Genomic DNA, 25473 nt, shown 5'->3' with positions numbered 1-25473 from the left:
TGTTTGTGTAAGGTAGAGTGAAGTTTGTGAGACCCAAGAAGGAAACCACCAGACTAATTTTACTTTCACTTAAACCAGATTGAAACCAAGACCCAAAGAATGAAAAACTTTCACGTTAACCATCGATTCACCTCAGTGCAATATTATGTTTCAACCAGCATCACTGTGGAATTTGAATGACTTTTGACGGGATGTCTAATTGAGGGGCTTAAATTAAAGTGGACATTTTCTTTAATGAACAGCTTGTGGTCAAAGTTTCTGTTTTTATTAAACTATAGTAAGCACTATGACAACACATGTTAAAACTTCAAAAAATTATTAATTACATTTGGGATTTCAGTAACAAATCTGAAACATAGTAGCCTCATGAGATGCCTTAAATATTAAGAATCAGAAAGATACCTCAAAGTTGTTTCTATTCTTAGCCATTATACTTTTTTAAAAAAATCTCTGCTTGAGGCCAGCCCAGTGGTGTAGTGGTCAAGTTCGTGCGCTCGGTTTTGGCAGCCCGGGGTTTGTGGATTCGGATCCCGGGCACGGACCTATGCACCACTCATCAAGCCATGCTGTGGCAGCATCCCATATATAAAACAGAGAAAGACTGCCACTGATGTTAGCTCAGGGACAATCTTCCTCAAGCATAAAGAGGAAGATTGGCAATGGATGTTAGTTCAGGACCAATCTTCCTCACCCCCCAAAAAGATCTTTGCTTGAGTTTTAAATCTAGTTACTAAAAATAAAAACTGTTCCCTGAAAAATCAGAATACCTAATCATATATTTATTTATTTGTTCTTTAAAGGGGAAGGATGGTGAGGAAAACAGAAAGCACATGGCTGAAATCAGAAATCACAAGACAAATTCATTTGTCCGCATGACACTCAGCTGCTAAAAGAAAGTACTTTTAGAGGGCTGTTGAGGAAGGAGGAAGCCGGGATGTTTCCAGTACATGATTGCAGGGGAAATCAGACACAGGCTAGTCACATAAGTCGCTTAATTGTCCGTGTACCCTGAGCCCACGACTTCAAGGCTCGGCAGCTTCATCCTTCATGGCACCAAACCTTGATGTTAGGGATGCAAAGACATACTCATAAGAATTGTGGGTTTCTCCTTACTCAAAATTTGGGGGACTGGCTGAAAAAAACAAAACAAAACAAGGAGACCATATCCCTAAGTGAAAGGGATTCTATGTTAACTGTCAATTAAATCAACATATAAAATTTGTAAAAAAGACAGAGCACAGCAGGGCATCAAGGTCAAATGTTTAAAACCAGATTAAACTAAATTGTAGAGAATCAAATGGCTTTTACCTCTGCAAAGAAACCAACATGAGTGCATCGATTCTCTCTTTATGTTGAGGGATTTATGTATCTTTTGAAATGGTGGGTTTAGCAGTGAATTGCTGAGAATGTGGGACTGTGAAGAGACTCTTGAAGCAGGCCATGTAAAGTCAGGGAAACTGCCTAAGTCACGGAACAGGCATAAGTGGGCTGCCCTGGGAGAATCTTGATGCTACCCACGGACGGGCCCTGCGGTGCAGACATCACTTCACCATGGGGCTCAGCAGAGTCTCCTTCAGTGGAGCATTTCTTGGTTTCCATGTTCTGTTTCTGTCATGTGGATGAGCTGGAGTAAAAGCCAAATCCTTTCCTATGATTCACTCTTGCCATTTTTAAAAGACACCATCCGACTTGGTGACAAGGGTGGTTAAAAGAAAGTACTGCTATTTTTCAACATTTTTTTTAAATAGAAGACTGAGTGATGAGGTAAATGAAGTTTGCTTTTCCTTGGATAGAGACCCTTCCTCCCACCCTTATCCCCTTTGACCGTTGCAAAATAGCTTAGTCCAAGGGAAGGGGAGAAGACAAATGAGTAAAATAATGCCAGAGTCGGCTGTTGCCAGGAAAAACACACTCTGATTCAGTTAATTTGTTCTGTTAACGTCAAAGGCTGTGATTCCCAATTAACTAATTTTAAGAAGCTATAACCAAAAATAGCTACATCAGGCCTAAAATTAGTGTTTGATGAAGATTAGGATCTCCAAGTAAGAGAATAGGGCCCCTAAAGAGGTGGTGATGTCTGTTTAAGATCATCTTGCTAAACAAGGCCACAACTGCCTGGGATTTCAAACTGGGTTTTAGCCCCTTCAGAGAAGCTGACTGGGGGTGACAGGGGAGGGGGCAATCCAAATATTCTGGCAACAGAAAATCTTCCACAGATCAGACTTGTGTACACTCAGCTTACTAATGACAGAAGCATCCCTACTGGTGAGTCTCTGTGGGATAGAGATGCTCCCCTAGTTCAGGTGGAATTAATTAAAACAGGCATGCAGTTTGCACTATTTCCAGCTCCCTCTCTGAAAGGCTTTTTGCGCATAAACCAGAACAGCTTGAGCAGCTGAGAGAAGCTCGGCCAAAAATGACTCCACCAGCCTCTCTCCTTCCTCTTCCTTTACATTGGAATGGAAAGATATAATAATTTTTTTAAAAAAGCAGAACACTCATGGTTTCTGTATAATTGCGAGTGTGCTTGCGTTACATTTTAATAGGGTCAAAATAAAAGTATATGTGCTCTGAAAAGTCAAAATCGTTAACCTGCTAATGAAGTTGCGAATTATCTAGAAGAAAACTACACACAGGCACAGGCCGAATGGCAGAATCTTTGCGTCTAAAAGTTCAGTTATTGCCTTTGTAATACTAAAGCCCAACAGGGAGCCGGCAGGACATTGCTTGGGCTGTCTTGTCACGTTATGAGTTTCTGGTTTCAGATAAAAGAGGAGAAAGGGCCCTTAAGCAAGCAAAGAACTGAAAAAAAAAAAAAAATCAAACTTCCTTCTCAGAAAGCTAAGAGTTGTTTTCCTGGAGATGATGGATAATGGCATTTCAACTTTTTTTAGTTCTTAATAGAGAAAATGTAGGCAAATCATGGAGGAAAAGAGAATATATAAATAAATAGAACAAGGTGAAGTTTCAGTAAGAGCTGCTCTCAACTCTTTCTTCCTTCCTTTCTTTTTTGTCTCTCTCTCTTTTTCTCTTTCTTTCTTTTTTTTGAAATCTTAAACCCCATTCATTTCTGGCTTGCATTTGGTAGGATTCCTGCTCTGGCTTTTATTGAAAACAGACTTTATGTGGTCAGAATTCTCCATCTAAAGCTAAACTTTAATAGGCATAAGGATCCTGACAGAGTCTTTCTTGCTCTCTCTCAGGTGACACCCCCTCCCCCCAGACGGATTTCCCTCCCAATGTGCTGAACTGGCCCTGAAAGTTGAAGGCTCAGCACAAAACAACCAACTTTACTCTTTTACTCTGATTTCTCATTTCTGTTTTACATTTGAGACTCTTTGCAAGGCTAGATCAAGTTAAGTCTGGGTCTGGACCTTGAGAATATTCTAGAAATTTTGAAGAACACAACTGTTGTCTTATAAAGTGCAGGCGCATTACACCTGGTGGCTCCCCTTGTCCAGTGTGGGCTACCGATTCCTGCCCGGCTACCTTCTATGCGCCTGCTGGCAGATACCCAGGGCGACTCCACCCCGCTTAACAAACCAGTTTATCATTCAACAGTTGATTTCTCTGAAGGGGACTGGCAAGCCAGCTTATCTGAAACCAAGAGGAAAAGCAGCCAAGCGAGCAGGCAAGACATGCATGTTCATTCCCGAGGACAGGCACCACCAAGTTACTCTGGTTCCTTCTTAGAGCTAAACAGACAAAATAGCCAACTTCAAGACTCCTGGATGGGACTCCCGCCTTCCCACTCCCAACACCCCTCCCTCAATGGCCTCCATACCTTCCTGGCACAATGGCAGACACTTTCCCAGTCAATCTGAGGTCTCCTAAAACAATAATTTACTCTTGCTTGTAGTGAGGCTCAATGCCAATACTTATATTTTTTTACACGGAAGGAAAAGTCTTTTTTCTACTGTGGTGCCATGGTTCTCAAGGGGAGGGGGGTTTTATGCCTTCCCCCCAACACTGGCAATGTCTAGAGACATTTTTAGTGGTCATGACTGGGAGATTGCAACTGACATCCAGTACGTAGAGGCCAGGATGCTGGCAAACATCCTAAAATGCACAGGACAGTCCCCCACAACAAAAATGTCAATAGCGCCGAGGTTGAGAAACCATGGTATCGTGGCTGGGAGGCGGGGCTCTCTAGTCAGGCTGCTTGAGATTAAAGTCCAGCCCCATTAGGGCCTAGTCGAGCAGCCTTGGGCAAGTTGCTTAACCTCTGGGCCTCGTCTGTAAAACAGATGATATCCTATCCTATTGGGTTGTAGTGAGTATTAAACAAAAATGTACCTGCAAAGCCCTTAGGACAGTGCCTCAGGTACACTGAGAGCACAATAAATATGAGCTTCTGTTTTTACTATTATTACTAGAAATTTAGCTCAAATTTAGTTACAACTAAATGATAAGCCAAACCTACTGAGTTTAGAGAAAAAATATAGATTTCTTTAGAAAATATAGAAAAAATAGATTTGAAAGTACATATGTCCTGTTTGATTAGGACCAAAATGATGATAACAGCAACAACCACAGTGCTTTACAGTTTATCAGATTCTCCCAAATACTTCATCTCTAATGATTTGGGCAATGGCCTTGCTGAATTTGTCCCTGTTTCACAGATGAGGAACTCCTGGCTCAGAGTTAACTGAGTTGCCCGAGGTCTGTGGCAAACCAGATCTTCTAATTTCACACCCCGCTATTCCTACTACATCCCTCGCTTACAAGCCTAAGATGCCCCTTCTTCTCGTCATTACACCCGACAGCCTGAAGATCAACACCAATGTAAGCTCTGTGATCAGAGGCTGAGGGGACTCAGGCCTCATGGGGGGCAGAAGTCGCTTCTCTTTTTATGGTTCATGTATATAGCAAGGTTTTCCTTCACGGAGTATACAAATATTTTAACCCTCTGAATTGAATTTTTAAAAAATTAGCTTTCTGAATGGGCTAATCTTCTTTCTTTTTAAAATTCCTGATGTTGAGGAAAAACTCCTAATTCCTTCTATTTTCAAAATCTCTAATTATGCACATTGTACATATTTTGACTGCAAATGTATGAAGGTGAGACTACACCTTCAACTATATGAGTTTCAAGTTCCACTTATTTATTAGCTATTTCATTTCACAGTTAAGCCTGAAAATCTGCTTACAAATGCCAAAATGTATTCTTCCAACGTACAGTGTTCTGTCTCATTCATGTTTAGTGACTGCACACAGCAATCATGATGGCTATGTTAAAATTTCTATGCATGGTTTTTACAAAAGCAATGGCAGATTAATCAGTCAGATTTTTCCTCAGCCTACATTAAAGTTAAAATATTGCGTTTAAGGGTCATAGTTCAGAGGGCAGATGGACAACATTCCTTGAAGTCCGTGGTTTTCTAGAACTCCTCTGGTAATGGACAAAGTGAGGCCTCAGCTGGTGATTCTCTCCTGACCTAGGGAACACACAGCTTGCAACAGCCCAGCCACGGCTCTTTCCTTTCAGAGCTCTCTGTCACATTCTACAAACAGATGCCAAATTATCATTCATTTGGACCCAGTTTTCTTTGGTCCCATTTAGTTTGTGCCAAGTTGATAAAGGAGAGGCTTAGACCACGTATTGGTTTTTAAATGGTGCAGCAGGCTCAGCAATTCCCCCACGATCACCCTCCTGGGTGAAAACTGCAAACGTGTAGGAGAATATGTTTGCAATTTTCTTTTTCAAATAAATTTTGTCTGCCATGCTCTGAGAAGAGAACCGAAGAGCATCCCGCGTGTCCGCGGCGCGCAGACCACTCACCTGGGGACGCTGGGCGGGGCCCGCGTGGGCCGGGACGGGACCTGCGGCGGCGCTCCGAGCGCGTCGCTGGCGCTGGGGAAAGGAGGCAACGGGCCGGGCCGGAAGGGGACCGGGGGCGCCCCCGAGTGGGGCCCCGGGGAGGGGATGGCGGGCGCGGGCCCTCGGCCGGCCGTGGGCCGAGCGAGCGGGGCGCTGAGCGTCGGCCTCCGCTGGGTGGTGGGGCTGGGAGGGGGCGACCTGAGGAAGAGACGACAGCAGGTTGCCCACTCCTCCTTCCTGTTGAGGTCATCCTTCCAGAAAGATTTCATGACTTCCTGACTGCTCTTTAAAAAATTATTTTTTGACTGGGTAACTCAGATACATGTTTCAAATGTTAAAAAGTACAAAAGGATGTGATGAAAACGAAGTTTCCCTCCCCGACCCCTTTCCTCTGTGGAGACAACCAATAGCTTCCTGCGCATCCTTTTAACTATATTCTACAATATTTTCTCTCTCTCTCTCAATTCCTTCTCTGTACATAATAGAACACAACGTTCTACAACTTTTTTTTTAAGCTTCACATTAACTTGACTATCCTTTCAGTGCCTTAAAGACCTTACTCTTTTTCCTGGCTGTATAACGTTCCAGTGGAAGGGTATATCATGCTTGTTTTTGAAGGGAGTTGGGGTGTCTGACTCTCTCACTCCTGAGCTTGTCTCGTTTTTCCTCTTTTTTCTTTGCATTCATATTGGTTTAGGGAAGTGTGCTCGGGAAATGATCCTGGACAAGCCTGGCAGGCCTCGGGTGAGGGGCTGACTTCCTACCTGCGGGAGTGCTGTATCCAGGAGTCGTCCACCGGTGGCGGCGCTGGGGTGAACGTAGTGGCGGTGTTGATGTCGCCAATGATCACAAGGGCTTCTTTAAGGGCCTGGTACATTCGAAGCATCTCGTCCCGGCGCTGAGCCTGCTCAGCAGATTCCTCCATCAGAGTATTTTGGTCCTCTGAAGAATATAACTGTGCTAGGAGCTCTGAATTGATGAAATCTTTAACCTGTAAGGTCACCACAGAAAAGTAAAAATGGGAATGAATGAGCAATCGAATGATAAACTGGCTCAGAGCCTGTGGACAAAGTCCACAGAAGTCCACTCTGGGAAAAGGATGCATCACGTATCTGTTTGCTCTTTTCTTTAGTATGCCCCAACCCTCAGTACTGGTACCAGTAACAGTTTTCCCCTCTGTCTTACGGCTGTTGACACTAAAGGAAGACAAAGATTAGTTGAAAAGAGGGCCAAACCCTGCCCTCGCCAGAACAGGGCCTGTTGGCTGTGCAAGCATTTCCATGATGTCTGAGGCTGCTTGGCTTGGAGACAAGGGAAGGTACCAGGAGGTAAGCAGCAATATTTTCAACAGGAAACCATGAGGTAAAGAGACCCATGCAACAACACAAGTTACCCATTCCTTGACCTAGCTTTTACCAAAATCGCTGCGATACTATCAAGACCCCAGATTTCAACATCATCTCAAAAGGAATTAGCTTCAATAAGTGAATATTTATTAAATACAGAACCTTATATAGTTATGCAAGTTGATTTACAAAAAAGAGTGATACACTCTCTGCTGTCTAGAAATTTACAAAAGAAGCTATTTAACAGTGATGAGGACTGATGTGAGGTTCCATAGTCAACAGATATACAGAAACAAACTGAAGTATGAACAATATGTATAAGCCTTCAGGGAGGGGCGTTTTGTAGCAGGATGAGAATGGAGTGGATGCATGTGTTGCACAGCACTGATGGAGAGAGCATCCACTGCCATATTTCATCACATCTAAGGCAACATGGATTTCAAGACAGACCCCTATCTTATGTGCCACTAAGAAAGGAAAAAGCATCATCAATTAAACTATGACAGAATGCCAAGATGCCATTGAGTATAACATGCATCATGTCAGAAATACTAAAAGTGAAAAAAGTGAATGTGAGAATCAATTAAATATTCTATGTTCCAAGTGTTTTCACAAGCTATCTGACTTAATTCTCACCAAATACTTAGGAAACATGTATTATTATCCCGATTTTATAGATGAAGATACTGAAGTTCAGAGAGTTTAGGTAATTTGCTCAAAGTCACACAGCCTTAAGTTGAACCCCAAATCTTCTGACTTGAAGCCAGCACTCTTTCCAGTACTCCATTACCCCACTTTTTAGGGGGCTTAGAAAAGACAATTTGTGTTTAAGTAATATTATTTTAGAGTGGCACAGCAAGTATGCCAACTAACGAGCCTAGAAAAATAAACCAACTTGGGCTTTTCAGTTTCTTTGTTAAAAGAGAAACCCAACACTTATCTGGAGTCACTGGATACCTCTAAGAAAGGCCAAAGGCAACAGAATACCTGTCAGATGCTCAGAACTCCTGGGTTGTAGATAAATTTGTAACTCAGGAGAGGACAAGAGTCTAAAACACACAGCTTCATGATTTTTTGAAGGTACCAAAACATGTAAATAATTCCTCTCATCAGAAAATTCAGCTCAATCATAGCTTCACTGTGGTGAAATAAAAAGTATTCTCTGCACATATTTTCGAAACCAAGAATGACTCAAACAAGGAAGTAATCTAATATACAAGATGTAGTCAGGCAACTGTCCGGTAGAGTAGATTTATGTGTAATTGTTGTGGAAGGTAAATTTGGCCAGGTAACCTGGGGCCAGATGTGAAGGCCTTGAATGCCAAGGAAAAGTGTTTGAACATTATCCATTTGGCAATGGGGAGCCATGGAAGGCTTTTAAGCAAGTGAAACAATAAAAGAGAGTTTTAAGAAAGTTAATCGGGCTGTGACGGGACAAGAATTTGGAAGGGTGGTAGTGGAGATAAAGAAATCTGTTAGAAGACTACTGTAGATCATTTATGAGATGATAAGGGTTCAATTTACCAAGTTTGCAGTGGAATAGAAAAGGCGGGCATATATAAATGACATTATAAAGGATAAACCGCCCCGACTTGGTGCTGTTTTCACATGAAGGGCAAGGAAGAAAGGAGCAAAAACACCTCAAGCACTGAGGTTTGGGTGAGTGGGGACACAGGACATCAGAAGTCAAGAAGGCAAGTCAGATTTGGAGGAAAGACAGTAAATTTGGCTTAAAGAATATTTCATTCCCCTCCTTGAAGATTTATTTACTTCTAAACACACTTGCAGGTACCCAAGGAGTCACGCACATTTGCACAAATCTTCCACCGTTGGGCGTGTGTGTGCACTTGGATAGGTGGTGTTAAGTCCAGACGTCAAACCAGACGCCTTTCCTGGCTGGCATTGACCGTCTGCTGGGTTAAGCTCTTTTGAAGCTTTACATCTTACTGGAGTATCACTTAGAATCTATTAAACACAATTTAAAAGAAGATCCTTCCAAGAATAGATTTAAAGCAGATCTGAATTAAGAAGCAACTGTCAAACAAACCACAAAGTAAAATAAGAAGGCCTGTTTGAGCATTCTGATCAAAGATCTGCCGTGAATCAACTCTTCCAGAGCAAAATGTTACACACTAAACTTGCCACTCTCCGAAAGATTTGGCAATGTTCTAAAAGAACGTGAGTATCATTAGCACGAGAGCAAACGGCAGTACGGCACAGTGGTTAAGAACGTAGCTTTGGAATCGACAGCTCTGAGTTTGAACTCTGAGTTTGAGCTGACTCCAACACTTACTGTTCTTGGGCAAAGAACTCAGCCTCTTTGAGTCTCAGGTTCCTGGAGTGTACAGTGACAATAATGGTTGTAGCTGCCTCAGGAGCTGTTGTGAGGATTAAGTGAAAGAATGAATATAAATTGCCTAGCACGATGCCTAGCGTTTGGTTAGCGCTCCAGAAACAAAAGCTGTTGTTGTTACAGTATAGAGGCTAACCTGGCATTAGGTATGTGGAGGCAGAGGAACAAAGAGGAAGCCATTGCAATGGTGCAGGCAGCAAGTGACACAGTTCAATACAGAGCATGGGCTAACATTTTATTTTGCACTTAAGCAAAATTTTTCCAAGACTGTTCTCTTCCTGCTAACCTAGCTTTGTGATGCTACTGGAACAAAGGTAGGGGCACTTCGGGGAGTTTCCAGACACTTTGGGGACTTTCTGAGCAGTCTGTATGTGAGCGGTACAAATATTTAAATCAAGGATTCTGCAGGACAATTAGAGGCCAAGTGGATCCCTTTTAGATGATAGCATTTAGAAAATACCTAATTACACTTGGATGTGAGATTTGAAATAACATTTATGCTTTTAATTAGAACACCTTAGAACCTATACATCTTTGTAGGGTTCACAAAAAAATTCTCACACACCAAACCTCCTTCCAGTTCAAACTCTGCAGGCTGGATAAACAGGCATTACTGCGCCGTGTCGTTCTGCTCAGTGTAAAGGAATGCGAGGTCATTAAAAACGTTCCACATGTTTTCCTCGCTTGCTGCTTTAACCCTTCTCTAGCAACCTGTAAGATTTTTGCACCTTAAACCTCCTTTGTCTTTATTACTACGACCATTTTAAAGCCTTCATATATAAAAGAGACATTTCTGGGCTTTTCATACAATTAATTCAGTGCCTAAGGAGACCATTGCCTTAAAGTCTCTTTGTGTCCAGCTGGGAGGGTCACAGAATGGAACACAGTGATGGCTCTCATTCACGGCAATACGCATATGAAAATTTAATTGAGAAGTTTAAACTTGCTTAGTTTTGGAGAGAGGCTTGGTTAGAACTGTGTGATTCTTTGAGATCTCACAATTCTCTCATTTCTCCTTAAGCCTCCGTTCCATTTCCCAGAGATTTAGCTCTGCTAGAGACCAACGAGGTTTTCCTTCTTTAAAAAGTAAAATCATTTGACTCACAAACATAACGTCGAGCAAAACAAGTTAGACACAAAAAAGCACGGCCTGGAGGACTGCGAAGTTCAAGGACAGGCAGAACCAATCCCTCGTGTAAGAACTCAGGAGCGTTACCCTTGGCGGGGAGCGATGGAGGTGCAGGAGCGAGAATGGGCTTCTGGGTCCTGGTCGTGATCTGTTTCTTGAGCAGGATGCTGAATTCTTGACCCATGGAAACAAATCAATGCTCTGGTATTTAAGATGTACTTTCCCCTCAAATAATGAACGTTTAAAAGAACACTACTTCGTACACATGTAAGTCATAGTAAGTTTTGAAACGAGGGCACATGTTATTAATTTTCCACCAAAGCGCAAATGGGCAAGGAGAGTGCCTGTGGATCTCCAGGGGTCCAGGGGTTCAGGCTGCAGCCACACGCCAAGTGTGAAATGCCTCTGGGTTTTATATTTGGTTCTTAAAAAGTTTCATAAAAACTTTACATGCTATTTTGTATTATCTGGGTTTGTTTGAATACGAGGAACAAAGTGAGTGGCACACTTTTAGAATAAAGCTGGATCCACTTTCTCGATTCTCTGATGGAGAGCTTCTGGGGGGGTGAGCTACAGAGAAGCAGCCATCAAAATGTGCTTGCCATGGGGTGTCATGTGTGTGTTAACTTTCAAGTCCTGGACAAAACTCTGCTCTTTGACTGTAGCCCGGCCAGAACGACCGCCTGTCATAAACTTGCTATTTCTTTGTGCCGCTGTTACCTGGTATGTTTAAGCAATGAAACAGCTGCTGCATTTCAATAGACAAAGGCTTACAGTATGTCTGAGGCAAGGCATTTATTGCTGGCTTTAAACTTCTTAAACAATTCCATATGGAGGCTTGAGTGGCAGAACACTTAATGTAAACTTTCAAAGGAAACTGCCCACCGAATTCTGAACTTTACGAAGGTTGGCTGAAACATATTCTTTTTCAGACGGCAGAGTCGCCGTTCCCATATCAAAGAGGAGAGGCCGCAGCACGGCTTTCCACAGTGATGGTCCACAAACTGAGGACCCCGTGTGAGGCATTTATCGGTTCTGGAGGAACAACTAGCTTTTTCACCCAAAGCCATTGATAAAAGCAGCAGGGTTAAGTGGATGGAATTTAGAATGAGGAGTCAAAGTATTCGTTTTCTGGTTGTGATTTGATGATTAATTCCCTCGCTTGAAGATCTCTTCACTGTAAAGCACCTAAAAATCAGCACACAGGCACGACACAGCCGTGCAGTCGTGTCTCTGTTCCTTGAACTCGACGGGGTGCTTCAGAAAGCACAGAAAGGGCTCTGACGCCCTGTACGTTAAGATGCCACGAGAATATGAGTACGTTTAAAAAAAAGAGATTTCTATTTTTACATATGCATACATAATTATATACATAATTTTAAAATATATATGTTATATATAAAAACTGTATTTTTTACATATATAGTAAAAAAGAAGATAACATAATACGCAAAGAAATGCTATCATCCTAGATATGGAAAACTATTTTCTGGTAGATATGAACAGTTAAATTTCAAACAAAGGCAACCGTAATTTCATAAGAATCCAACCTTACAGGATGTTTTTGCTTTCTCCGTATTCCTATTAAGTCTGTGCTTCAAGCTTTGACCTAACTAAGTCTCCTTCCTCATGACTCGGTCTCTCAAGACAGCTCGCAGAGCCTCCCCTCCGTGGGGAGCACCGTGTGTGTGTGTGTGTGTGTGTGTGGTGGGGGGTTGTCAGCCATGTCGCCGTGAAAGCAAGCAGGCACACCCAGAGGACTGAGGGCGCTCACCCCGCGCGTTTCTTTGTGGATGTGTGGATGTTTTTCTTGAGAAGGTGAAAGTAGGATAGATTTGCAATAGGGTCTTTTTTTTTCCTTTTAACTAATTTGCGTCAAGCTACGCCTCACAGCTATAGACAGGAAGCGCGACTTCCTGTGCTGATGATTTAACGCTGTGCAGAGCAGAGCAGCGTTTGAACTGATGGCAGCACTAATGACTCTCGGTAAAGCAGTGAAAGATAAATGATGCTTAATCAGGAGAATGTTTAAATAAGCAAGTGCCTGGATATACCACGGCAAAACAACCTGAACTCATTTAAGTAAAGTTAAGAGGGTAATTTTAAAAATACACAGACTATTTATTTAGTACTTTATATTTTTCAAAATGGCATATAGTCCCATTAATTATGTTCTCTGACATTTCTGTGAGGCAGCTCAGTGTTCTTCCTGCTGTTTCAGAAGTGACTGACTTCAGCTCAGAGGGGCCAAATGATTTGCTTCAGGTCACACAGCAGGCCATTGACCAAGCAGAAGAATACAATTCATGGTTTCCAAATTTCCAATATTGTGCTTACCTGCTGCTGCTATGTCAAAGCATCCTACTAACCTTGTCTGAATACACGAAATGTGCAGGAAAATAGACTTAGTTAAAAACACGACTCTTCACAGGAGTGCTGGGGGCTTCTTACAGTCAAGGAAGGTATAGATCATGAAGAACAAATGGATTTTCATATTTAGAAATACAATTTTGAAAGGAATCTTGAGTTACAGATAAAGGCTATTTAGAGTTCTTAGATAGGTAGCCATATTAGTTTCTTACAATTATATTTTTTATATTCCTTCCACATATACTATTTTCTGGAACAAATCCTTAAGCCAGGTACTTTTTCTATGATTAGCATTCTACATATGGAGGAAATAGATGCAAAGAAGGTAAGTGACTTGCCTTAGGGTCAACAGTCTGTTGCAGAACCAGGTTTAACATCCAGCTTCCTCCCGACTTCTAGGTGGGGCTCTTTTCAGTACTTTGCCATGTAATCTTTATTTGTCCCAAGCAAATGCTCATAATAGATCATTGATTTAAGTAAGAAGGTGTCCTTAGAAGATAACTAGGAATAAAGCTTTTCAAGTCTCAGAAAAGCCTGCTATAAAACACCCCGTTATAACCTATCTTATCTAAAAGATAATTTCTCAAATAACTTGTGGTAATTTGTACTTTAATAAAGTAGCCACCTAAAGAACCAAATCTCCCACGTGATTTAAGTATCATAGCCTGACTACTATAAAAATAACCTTGAGGAGGAAGAGATTCTATAGGATGTAGATCAGTCGATGGCTAGTCCAGTAGGACATTTTGAGGTTTGTGGCTATATCATCCTTACCTTAGAAAAGGAAACTTGGCTGACTTTGTATCCAAGGAAATAGGGCAAAAAGTCCTTTCCCAGGCTAAAATAGCATTCCGTAGTTTTAGAAGTGAAAAGTCACATTAACATATAACATATATGTGTGTGTGTTCCCACGCATGTGTGTATGTGTGTGTAGAAGAGAATCACTATCTTTTGCCTTCAATCTTAAAGTCTAGGAGCCAGGGCATCTGGTTTTATTGCTGTTTTTGCAACTAATTTCTACCCTGACCATAGCTATGGTATTTTTGCTTTACTTTAATGTAAGCTAATTCACACCCTTCTAAAGGAAACAGCCAACAGGGAATACCACATTACCATAGCTCGAAGTTTTATGTTTTCTCTCCTAAATTTTCTTTCACTGGTCAGTCACTGACCACTTGTAATGGAAAATGATGAACCTGGATAATAGGTATCTCAGCCATCCAGAAAATAACACAAAGAAACTCAAGAAAATGGGAGCAATTTCCACACTAGGATGGGTTAGAAGTTAAAATGAGACAGTTTACAATCACTTACATTATTGATCATAAGGTGCATTATCGTTTTTGGAATTAGATCTCGGATACATTTGTTGATAATAGACATGTAGGAGTCTACGAGGTTGCGAATGGTCTCCACTTGCCTCTCCAGTTGCGGGTCCATCGAAAAGTTTTCTGCTTGGCCATTCTCATCGCTTTCAGTCTGACAGAAAGGAACGAAAACATGGATTATTTCACATTCGTTCAGAAGAAAAAAAAACACCATACATCATCAGATGACCAACTTCCATTTACTGTATTTGGCGTTACACTACTAGATGGTAAAATCTTTATCTCATTGCACATCCGTTAATTCTGAAAAGAGATCAGAAGCATGCGGTTATTATTCTACTTTTCACCTGCCACAATCTAGGAAAAGCAAGTATTCTAATTCTGAATGAATGTTGAGATGAGTATCCAGATAAACAGTGCACTTAACAACATACCTCCAGAGAACAATCTAATCTTAAGCCATTTGCAAGCTGGCCAGAGAACTGAATCCAAACATAGGCTGCAGATGTGAACCTCTGGGAGGTGTCTCCAGGGATTCCAGACCTTAGAAATAACCTTGGTGTTGTTCCGGAAAACTCCTAGGTCTGTTCTGGAATGGATCAGCATTTGGATCAGCCCAGACTTAAAACTAAATCTCCCAGGCCTGGCCTGAAGCCAAAATAAGAGATCTAGAGGATAATTCATTTCTCCATGCACTTGCTGGAATTTGTTATGTAAATGCATGCTTCTGTCATCACTACCAAAGGCTGGCTCCATTGTGAAAAACCTACAATTTTAACTTCCAACTTGTTATTCTTTGAATAAAACAGAACACATCTATACACAAAGAATTTATTTGTGCAACATGAGAGAAGCATCTGTTTTCTATACTATGGGACTTGAGTTAATTAATTTTGGCTTATCCACCAGAGGCTGGGCTGGAATGGCATCTTCATCATTAAGGGCTGACCTATTGGCTTGGCATTGAAATCAATTTAGAACAAATGGTCTCCATTTCAAGTCAGGTTGAACCATCTAAGCCCCAGAACATGATACAAATATTGTTAGTGGTCTGGCTACTTTCTAGCATTTGGAAAGATTTAATTATGAATGCAAAAAAAAAAAAAAAGGAAATAATTTATTGCTTCCAATGTGGACATGAAGTACTTTTCTTTGGAAATGTACCTACTTTGATCTGCCAGGTTCTCAATCATGCAATCAGTTCTAGGCAAGGCACTGAGCTAACAAGCTTAAATGGATCTGTAAATGACAAGCTTCTCCTCTGAATCAATATGCATGTGTGAAAGGCATATCTGTAGGCCACAAAATCAACAACAAAGATAGAAATTGCTTCTAATCATTTATATAGGTTTCTCTTGCTCAGAAACATCCAACGTGTTAAAAAAATGTTGAAATATGTGCTCACTCTAAAAGACAGCAGCCATTTTCCAGTCCTGAGAGTATGACCCCATGCTTCAGGGTGACAGCTGGAGGACATTTTTGAGGCATCTTACTGCTACTAAAGCAAGGGAGAGGATTGGAAGTGTCAAAAATGACAGTTGTTGCCTTACACCATTTCCTTTTAAATGGTCTTTGGTCACTGAAAGAAAGAATTAAATCAAGTCTTGTGTTGTTCTTTATTTTTATTATTAATTTGTGATATAAGCACCGTAGGACCTGGGATAAATAGGAAAAAAGCTAAGACCATAAAGTGGTCAGGTGACAGAAGGACGGTCAGCTGCGGTAATGAAAAAATCAGACCTGTTCCCGAACTTCTTTGCAGAGCATTAGAAACCACTGTGAATGTACTCCACGCTGAGCCCAAATTCTAAGAATCAGTGGTCACTGTGATGTTTTAAGAGTATTGTAGTTGAAAGCGAAAACTTTAGGTTCAAATTCAGGTCTGTCATGTACTGGCTGCATGGCCACACTTCAGTTGCTTGATGTAACTGAGACTCAGCTTCTCCATCTTTAAAATGGGGACACACTTCCCTGGAAAACTTAGGGAAGCTGAATAAGATATATGAAATGACCTAGCCAAGGGCCTCATGGGCACTCCATAAATGCTAGTTTCCTTCTTTTCTTTCCGAATAAGAGTGAGAGAGCTGCTTGATCTCAGCACACATTATGGAAACACCTCCATGTTTTCTGCAAGCTGGTCCGGTTGCCTGGAAGCCTCTCCTCCCACCTGTGAAGACCTTTCATCTTTCAAAGCCTCTTTCGCCATCAGCTCTTCTAGACAAGCTCCCAATGGCCCTCCGACTCTCTATCCCTCCCACGTCTGTTCTTCATCTGTGTCTTGTACTCACTTTTGTTATTTAATACCCAGCCTAGTTTTATGCTTCTCCCCCTCTTAGGCTCCAGGGCCTTGTTTCTCTCTCCCTTCTCAGCACCTAGAACAGAGCCTGTTACACTGGAGAAGGAGGAGAAGGAGGAGCAGTTAACACTACACAAGTGTTTACCTAAATCAAGGAAGCTGCCCCAGTGCATTTCAGGGTCTCCAAGAATGCCTGCTCGTTAGAGAAATTGGAGACCAGAGAAACTCCAAGGTGATGAATTAGAATCCACTACTATTTGATAATGGTTAAGATGATAAAATGATTTTGAAATTAGGTATATAAATGAGAACGGATGACCTACAGCTTTGAGAGGAAAACATCTTTTGTATAAAGCAACATAAACCTCCATAATAGATACAACACAATTCAGTTTGTCTCTCTGATCTGAAATATACTGGGATTTTGCTATTGTATTTAACAGTAGGGGGTGATAGCATTTCAGCATCTACATACTACCTCTCCTAGAAACATTTACTGAGCACCTACTGTGTTCTAGGTACTGTGCTAAGTACCTTACCTAGAAGATCCACACCACAACCTTAGGAGGTGGGTACCATTGTTATTGTCACCCCACAGAAGAGTATGCTGAGGCTCTGAGAGCTGAAATTTGTTCAGTAAATGTAAGAAGAATTCAATATTAAAACAATTTCTTTTTTTCCTTAGGTATAAAAAAATCAAGAGGTATTATGAAACAATGAAACATCCATAATATATGAAGTCAGTTTCACAGATAAAATAAAGTAAAAAGGGTTTCTAGGAAAAAGATGTCATTGAAGTACTGATATTTGTAAAAAAATAATGGTTGAGCCAAAAGAGAAAAGCAGAATAAATAGTATTTATTAAAAGAAACTCTAGGAATATGAAATACTAGGAAAATTATATCACCATCTATGTTTTCATATAGAAACACTGATTTGATTTTTTTGCTGAGGAAAATTCACCCTGAGCTAACATCTGTTGCCAATCCTCCTCATTTTTTTTTTTTTTTTTTTTTTTGCTTGAGGAAGATTAGCCCTGAGCTAACATCCGTGCCAATCTTCCTCCACTTTATATGTGGGTCACCTCAGCATGGCTGACGAGTGACGTAGGTGCGAGCCCAGATCTGAATCCGTAACCCCCCGCTGCCGAAGTGCGGCACGCTGAACCCGACCACCACGTCACGGGGCCGGCCCCTAGAAACACTGATTTTTCCCACTTCACACTATTCTTAACATTTAGCCTTGCTTTACTTTTTGCATATCAGAATATGCAAAAGATACTGACTTTCACTTTTGAAACCAGATGTAATTAATAAGCAAGGTGTCAGAGTGTATGAAGAACACCGAACGGTTTAATTCTCAACGTTTAAAAAAAAGAGAGAAGTGTTCCAGAATAACCAGTAAAACAATTTGAAATTCTCTTCAGCTTTTGGAAATACTAATAGACATGTGTTCGCATTGCAAATCTTAACTATTCTGATTATACCATGGACATGATGGGGTATTACAGAATTCAGAATGCAAATTTAATTTCTTTTCTGATTTTAGAAAGAAATAAGGCAGTAATTGCCCCTTCTAATATGTCTAAGATGGATGGGAAAGATGTACATAGACGCAATTTTTCTTTTAACTGAGAAATTGCAGAGCGCAAACGCTCCCTTCTCTCTAAGCCCACTTCTAAGCAAATTCTCTATCGTGCTCTCGTCTGCCTGTATACTGTGTATGACTATGTATTTTTTCTTTGTTTAAATTATAGGATTGCAACAGGATTCTTTGCAGGCTAAGCACTGAAGTGACAGCTGTTTATCATTATCCTCATCAAGGGAGTGTAAAATAAAAATAGTAATTTGTCTCTGATCTTCGAGGCAGAAAAGAGTGGTCTGCAAACATTTAACCTTTTATGTGCAGATTCATTGATGCTGTTTACAAAATGTGAAGAATATTGTGAAAACCAGCTTTCTTCTGAAAAGATATAATGGACAGGCCTTCCTATTGCAATTTTTTTTCTAAATAGCTTTTGAGAAATCTAATGCAAATTAAGCAATCAAAAAATAACAACTCAGCACTGCAAATGTGAAATGTTTAAAAAATTAATAGAACTTTCTTACGAAACTATTTGCACAGTATTCAAGAAACAGGCTGTTTTACAAGATTTTAAAGACAATACTTTAACAGGTGAGGGAACGAAACAGTTGAATCAGAAATAATTCCAACCATACCTTAAACCACCCATTATACAAGCTCTGGACTTGACTGGGATGTCTGCTTTTCCTATGTTTTGTTTTTGTCTCTTTCCTTTCCTTTTCTTACATCTCTTATTTAATATGTCATAGGCTTCTTTGAGGACCATCGAAACCACCTAAATAAAGCTGGTGACTGTGGCTCTTTAAAAGTGGAATAATAGATGTCCACAGTACCCTGGCAATAATGTGTACATAAACATAGTATAGAACTAATGGTGTTGCTGCGTCTCTTCTCACCAATGGAGAGCACTGGATGATAATCTATAGATTGACACGTCATCTTTCCAGATAACCAATGTTCACCCCTTTTGAAGCATCTTATTATTGTTATGCAATTCTCCACTACCTTAAACGAAGAGTAAAAAATATTATTTAACTTTTTCCTAGTGAGTCAGGTCGTCATTATGAAAATACTGTTACCATGGCACTGTAGCTTTGAATTGTCCAGCCCCACATTACGGAGAATGTTTCACTGAAAACCTTTCTCCACTCCCAGTCATTCACTTCCAATTTGCAGAAGCTGGAAAGACAGGCAACCAAACTTGTAAAAAGCTGGGAGAAACAAGCTCCAGAAAGCCTTTGAGGGTCATCTAGGCTGTAGTCTGGTGCTTCGCGAGAGGTCTTTCATTAATGAATTCAACAAATATTTGTTTAGTGTCTCGGGTGGACTATGAGAGATACAGAGGAAGTCTGAAACACACGCCTTGCTTGTGAGCCTATCCTCTGGCAGGGAGGACACGGTGAGAGATAAGTCAGTGAGTCAACGGATATGCCCATGAGCCCAAGGACGGCGGGCTTCAGGGGAGTCTCACGGATGGCAACGCTCGACATGGACCTTAAGTCTCCTTAGGTTGGATGTGATTTCAAAGACCAGAACTGAGGAAACATGTTCATGATTTTATCTCCAGTGCTTAGCAAGGTGCCCTACATATGGCAGGAGCTTCATGAAGTTGTGGAACAAATGAAGAAGAAAACCAATCCAGGCCATTTCCTGAGGGATTGAGTTTCTGTTTCAGAAGAAACCCGAGACTGAGCTCCAGGTAGCTGGGATGATGCTATACAGTCTGATCTCTCGGATTCCTAGAACTGAGTTCTCCACGTAGAGCCTCTTCTTCGCCTGGGCAGGATCAATAACTGTGGCATTCAGATTGCATTTCAACTGGTATAAAGATATTGGTGACTCTGTCTGAGGGTGCCTACAGATTCAGGCCGTGATTGTAGTCAAAATGCTGGGAAGCAAAGGGGGCATCGATTTGTATCTCCAATCTCCAAGAAACACCCATCATATAGGAGGAAAGGCTGAGCCCAGTCTGACCCAGGTTGGCCAGTGGGGAACCCTAAGTTAGCAGGCAGGACTCTGCTTCATCTGCTTATGTCCTTTTCATTTTTATTCTTCCTTGACTTTTCTCCTTTACTTGTTATTACCTTTTTATTCTCTGTTATTATAGCTTTTAGTCTATTTTCACCTCTAAATAGCATCAAAATAAACATTACAAAACTATGTAAAATTAATGCAGAGTTAAACAGTCATAAAAAAACCCCCAGGATTATAAAGATACTTGCTTAAAAACAACAACAGGTCTATCTTAATTCTGATGTAGCATTGTATCTTTTTTTCAACTCCCATTCAGCCCAATAGCTACCTCACAGAGCGTATGCCTGTGTCGATGCCAGTGTATGTATAAGTCTAATAAATAACTCGGATGGTGACAGCAAGGAAGAACTAGGACTTGGAGGAATAAGGGATGGGAGGACTTCCTTCATATAACTGACAGTCATTGCATTTGCATTTAGGATGTACTGAAACACTTGCTCTTATCTGCAACTAGCAAAAAGAAGTGTGGATAGGAAAATTCTTAGAGAAATCAGAAAACTTACGTACTCTGTCCTGAGGTCCTCCTAGAAGTTATAAAATTCCAATCTAACTTTAAATCTATCTAAAGGCCCGTATTACTTTATATAACAGATAAGAAAAGATTCCCATATCAAATATTTTAAACACATTATTGATCGTTGCTATTTAAACAATCTTACTAGGAATTCTTTCTAAAACTATGAATATTTCTTCTTGGGAATTTCAATCTTCATAAACTGAGTTTGCTTACTATAAAACAACAACTTTTCATACAAACATTAAACGGTCTAAACAGAACAATGTAAATGGTTCCTTTAAAAATAACCACTCCCCTCACCACCATTTTTGGTTTTAGATAATATTAGTAATTTTGAATGGGCCAAAATTATTTTTCAAGTATTGACTATTGGGAAAGATATCTGTGTTTGTTTAAAATTTAGCTTTGCTATAAAGAAAACCCTTTTCCTAAAAATAACTGAGATTAGAATCAACTGATACAAAGTTCCTTTTTAGTGAAAAAAAAATCATGACATTTCTTTAAAATAGCAAAACAGGAACTGAAATATTTCCAAAGAGAAAAATCTCCAGAAAATGGAAACAGATAAAATTGAGGCTAAACGTAAAAACAATCTGTGATGGTTAATTTTATGTGTCAACTTAGCTGAGCCCTGGAGTACCCAGATATTTGGCACAAACATCATTCTGGTGCTTCTGTGAGTGTGTTTTCGGAAGAGGTTAAGATTTAAATCGGTGGACTTTGAGTACAGTTGTCCCCCCTTATCCGCGGTTTCGATTTCCGCAGTTTCAGTCACTCACGGTCAACCATGGTCCGAAAATGTTAAATGGAAAATTCAGAAATAAACAGTCATAAGTTTTAAATTGTGTGCTGTTCTGAGTAGCATGGTGAAATCTCGTGCTGTCCCGCTCGCTCTCGTCCGGATGTGCATCATCCTTTTGTCCAGCGCATCCACGCTGTATGTGCTCCCTGCCCGTTAGACGCTTCGTAGCTGTAGGTTATCAGATTGACTGTCACAGTATCGCAGTGCTTGTGCTCAAGTAACCCTTATTTTACTTAATAATGGTCCCAAAGCGCAAGAGTGGTGTCGCTGGCAATTCGGATATGCCAAAGAGAAGCCAGAAAGTCATAAAGGAGAAGCCTCCTTTAAGTGGAGAGGTGAAAGTTCTTGACTTAGTAAGGAAAGAAAAAAATCGTATGCTGAGGTTGCTAAGATCTACTTTTATTAGTGTATTAATTGTTTTATTTTATTATTAGTTACTTCACTTTATTGCACTTCACAGATATTGCATTTTTTACAAGACCCTCCACCAGTAAAAAGATTACGACTTGCTGAAGGCTCAGATGATGGTTAACATTTCTTAGCAATAAAGTATTTTTAATTAAGGTATATAGACTGGGTTTTTTTAGACAATGCTATTGCACACTTAATAGACTACAGTATATTGTAAACATAAACTTTATATGCATTGGGAAACAAAAAAATCTGTTTGACTTGCTTTATTGCAATATTCGCTTTATGGCGGTGGTCTGGAGCCTAACCTGCAATATCTCTGAGGTATGACTGTATCATTATTAATCTTTTACTGTGCCTAATTTATAAGTTAAACTTTATTATAGGCAGGTATGTACAGGAAAAAACAGTATATATAGTCATGTGTTGCTTAAGAATGGGGATATGTTCTGAGAATTGTGGTGGTGTTCAAACATCATAGAGTGTATTTACACAAACCTAAATAGTATAGCCCACTACACACCTAGGCTATATGGGCCTAATTTTATGGGACCACTGTTGTATATGTGGTCTGTCGTTGACTGAAAGGTTGTTATGTGGCACGTGGCTATATAGGATTTGGTACTATCCTTGGTTTCAGGCATCCACTGAAGGTATTGGAATGTATACCCAGCAGAAAAGGGGAGACTACTGTAAAGTGGATTGCCCTCTATATTGTGGGTGGGCCGTATCTAATCAGTTGAAGGCACAAATAGATAAAAAAGACTGGCCTCCCCTAGCAAGAGGGAATTCTCCAGCAGACTGCCTTCAGACTTCATTTGCAACATGAGCTCTTTCTGGTTCTATGGCAGGCTGCTTTTGGATTCAAACTGGAACGACAGTTGTCCTGGTCTCCAGCCTGCCAGCTACCCTGCAGATTTGGGACTTGCCTGCCTTAATAATTATGTGAGTGAATTCTTTATAAAAACCATACACACACACACCCCTATTGGTTCTGTTTCTCTGGAGAACCCTGACTAACACACAGCCTCACTATAGATTATAAAGCAGTATGTGATTCAGTGTTACATGGCTTGGTGGAGTGTATAGGTGCTGTATGAATTCAGAGGAGATGAGGAAGGGCTGTGATGGGGAGTTACACTGGTCCTGCTCTAACGATTTATCTTCACTTCAAAGCATTTTCTGAGGGAGAGAGATGAGTCCAAAATAATCCATTGTCATTCTCTCTATTCCATCACAGGGTCTTGCTATCCCTCCTCTGTTGGTAGACCAAATATAAACTTGGGAAGCCTCTTCTCCCCCACTCTCAGTCCTGGTGGTTAGATGAGACTGCTCTGATCGGGCTGAGCTACTCTATATGCCCATCCAGTCTGGCCTCTGTGATGACAGAGATGGCATGTGACCAAGCAAAGCCAACCACAGCACATTTGCCAGAACTATTAGGAAGGAGAAACTTCCTTTCAGCTGGAATGAAAGCTTTTTAAGAAGAAGTCTGAAGACAAGCCTTCTTCAGAATGAAGAGGGGTCGAAACTGCCTGCAAATGAAGCCAGAGAACAGTATAGTTGAGACGTGGAGGGAGGCAGATATTTGAAGACATCATTTGAGGGCCTCGCACTGGCTGTAACAGATCTATCTACCTCTGAATTGTGCAGTTATATCAGCCAGTACACTATTTTGTTATTTTTTTAAAGTTAAGTCAGGTTGAATTTAATTTTTGTTACCTATACCCTAAAGAGTCCAAATGAATAAAATGCTTAGATATTCATGATGTTCTCCTAGCTTAAAACTTTTTTTATTGAAGTATACTTGACATGCAATATCATATTAGTTTCAGATGTACATTATAGTGATTGAATACTTATATACCTTATGAAATGATCACCAAAAGTCTAGTTACCATCTGTCACCATACAGAGTTAGTACAATATTATTGACTATATTTTCTATGCTGTATACTACATCCCCATGACTTATTTATTTTATAACTATAAGTTTGTACCTCTTAATCCCCTTTACTTATTTCACCCACTCCCAAACCCCTCTGCTCTGGCAATTACCGGTTTGTTTTCTGTATCTATGAGTCTGTTTCTGTTTTGTTTTATTTGTTTTTTTGAGTTTTAGATTCCACATAGAAGTGAAGTCATATGGTAATTGTCTTTCTCTGTCTTTCCAATTTCACTTAGCATAATATCCTTTAGGTTCGTCCATGTTGTCACAAATGATAAGATTTCATTCTTTTCTTAGGGCTGAATAATATGTGGTATATATATATATGTATCACATCTTCTTTAGCTATTCATCTATTGATGGACACTTAGGTTGTTTCCATATATTGGCTATTGTAAATAACGCTGAAATGAATACAGGGGTGCACATATTTTTCCAATTAGTGTTTTCATTTCCTTCAGATTCCACCCAGAAGTGGAATTACTGGATCATATGGTAGTTCTATTTTTAATTTTTTGAGGAAACTCCAAACTGTTTTCCATACTGGCTGCACCAATTTACATTCCCACCGACAGTGCACAAGGATTCCATTTTCTCCACATCCTCGCCAACACTTGTTATTTTTTGTCTTTTTGCCATTTTTACTGGTGTGGCGATATCTCATCGTAGTTTTGATTTGCATTTCCCTGATGATTAGGGATGCTGAGCATCCTCCCATGTGCCTGTTGGCCATCTGTATGTCTTCTTTGGAAAAATATCTATTCAGGCCCTCTGCCCATTTTTTAATTTGGGTTTATTTTTTTGATATGAAGTTGTATGTTTTTATATAATTTTGATATTAGCCCCTTATCAGATATATGATTGGCAAATATCTTCTCCCATTCCATAGGTTACCTTTTCATTTTGTTGATGGTTTCCTTCACTGTGAAAAAGCTTTTTAGTTTGATGTAGTTCTATTTGTTTATTTACTCTTTTGTTGCCCTTACCTGAGGAGATAGGTTCAAATAAATATTACTAACACCACTGTGAAAGAGCATACTGCCTATGTTTTCTTGTAGGAGTTTTATGGTTTCAGGTCTTACATTCAAGTCTTTAATCCATTTTGAATTTATTTTGATCTACAGTGTAAGATAGTGGTCCAGTTTCATTCTTTTGCATGTAGCTGTTCAGTTTTCCCAACACCATTTATTGAAGAGGTGTCTTTTCCCGTTGTATTTTCTTGTCTCCTTTGCCATAGATTAAGAAAACATTTAAACATGGGTTTATTTCTGGGCCCTTTATTCTGTTCCATTGACCTACACGTCTGTTTTCACACCAGGACTATACTGTTTCGATTACTATAGCTTTGAAGAATAGTTTGAAATCAGGTAGCATGATATCTCCAGCTTTGTTCTTCTTTCTCACGATTGCTTTGGCTATTCAGGGTCTTCTGTGGTTCCACACAAATTTAGGATTCTTTGTTCTAGCTCTGTGAAAAATGCTACTCTTATTTTGATAGGGATTGCATAGAATCTATAGATAGCTTTGGGTAGTA

The 25473-nt window shown here is 40.2% G+C and overlaps 1 protein-coding gene across 6 annotated transcripts in view; it reads right to left on the bottom strand.

Moving 5' to 3' along the window:
• The window catches only part of DNM3 (dynamin 3), a 510159-nt gene that overhangs the window by 23553 nt on the left and 461133 nt on the right, over window positions 1–25473 (bottom strand). For 4 of the 6 annotated variants that reach the window (XM_046681889.1, XM_046681886.1, XM_046681888.1 and 1 more), the window contains 3 exons: window positions 14334–14498; window positions 6586–6812; window positions 5783–6019 (listed from right to left, as the gene is read on the bottom strand). In XM_046681889.1, coding sequence (XP_046537845.1) covers window positions 5783–6019; window positions 6586–6812; window positions 14334–14498 — 629 coding nt within the window. Of the gene's footprint in view, window positions 1–871; window positions 1060–5782; window positions 6020–6585; window positions 6813–14333; window positions 14499–25473 lie in introns of those variants that run through there. The other 2 variants (XM_046681887.1, XM_046681892.1) reach the window with 2 other exon arrangements.

The sequence above is a fragment of the Equus quagga genome, chromosome 13 (assembly GCF_021613505.1).
Source record: "Equus quagga isolate Etosha38 chromosome 13, UCLA_HA_Equagga_1.0, whole genome shotgun sequence".
Lineage (NCBI taxonomy): Eukaryota > Metazoa > Chordata > Mammalia > Perissodactyla > Equidae > Equus > Equus quagga.
The sequence above is the reverse complement of the archived record's forward strand: the minus strand, read 5'-3'. Positions and strand labels throughout refer to the sequence as shown.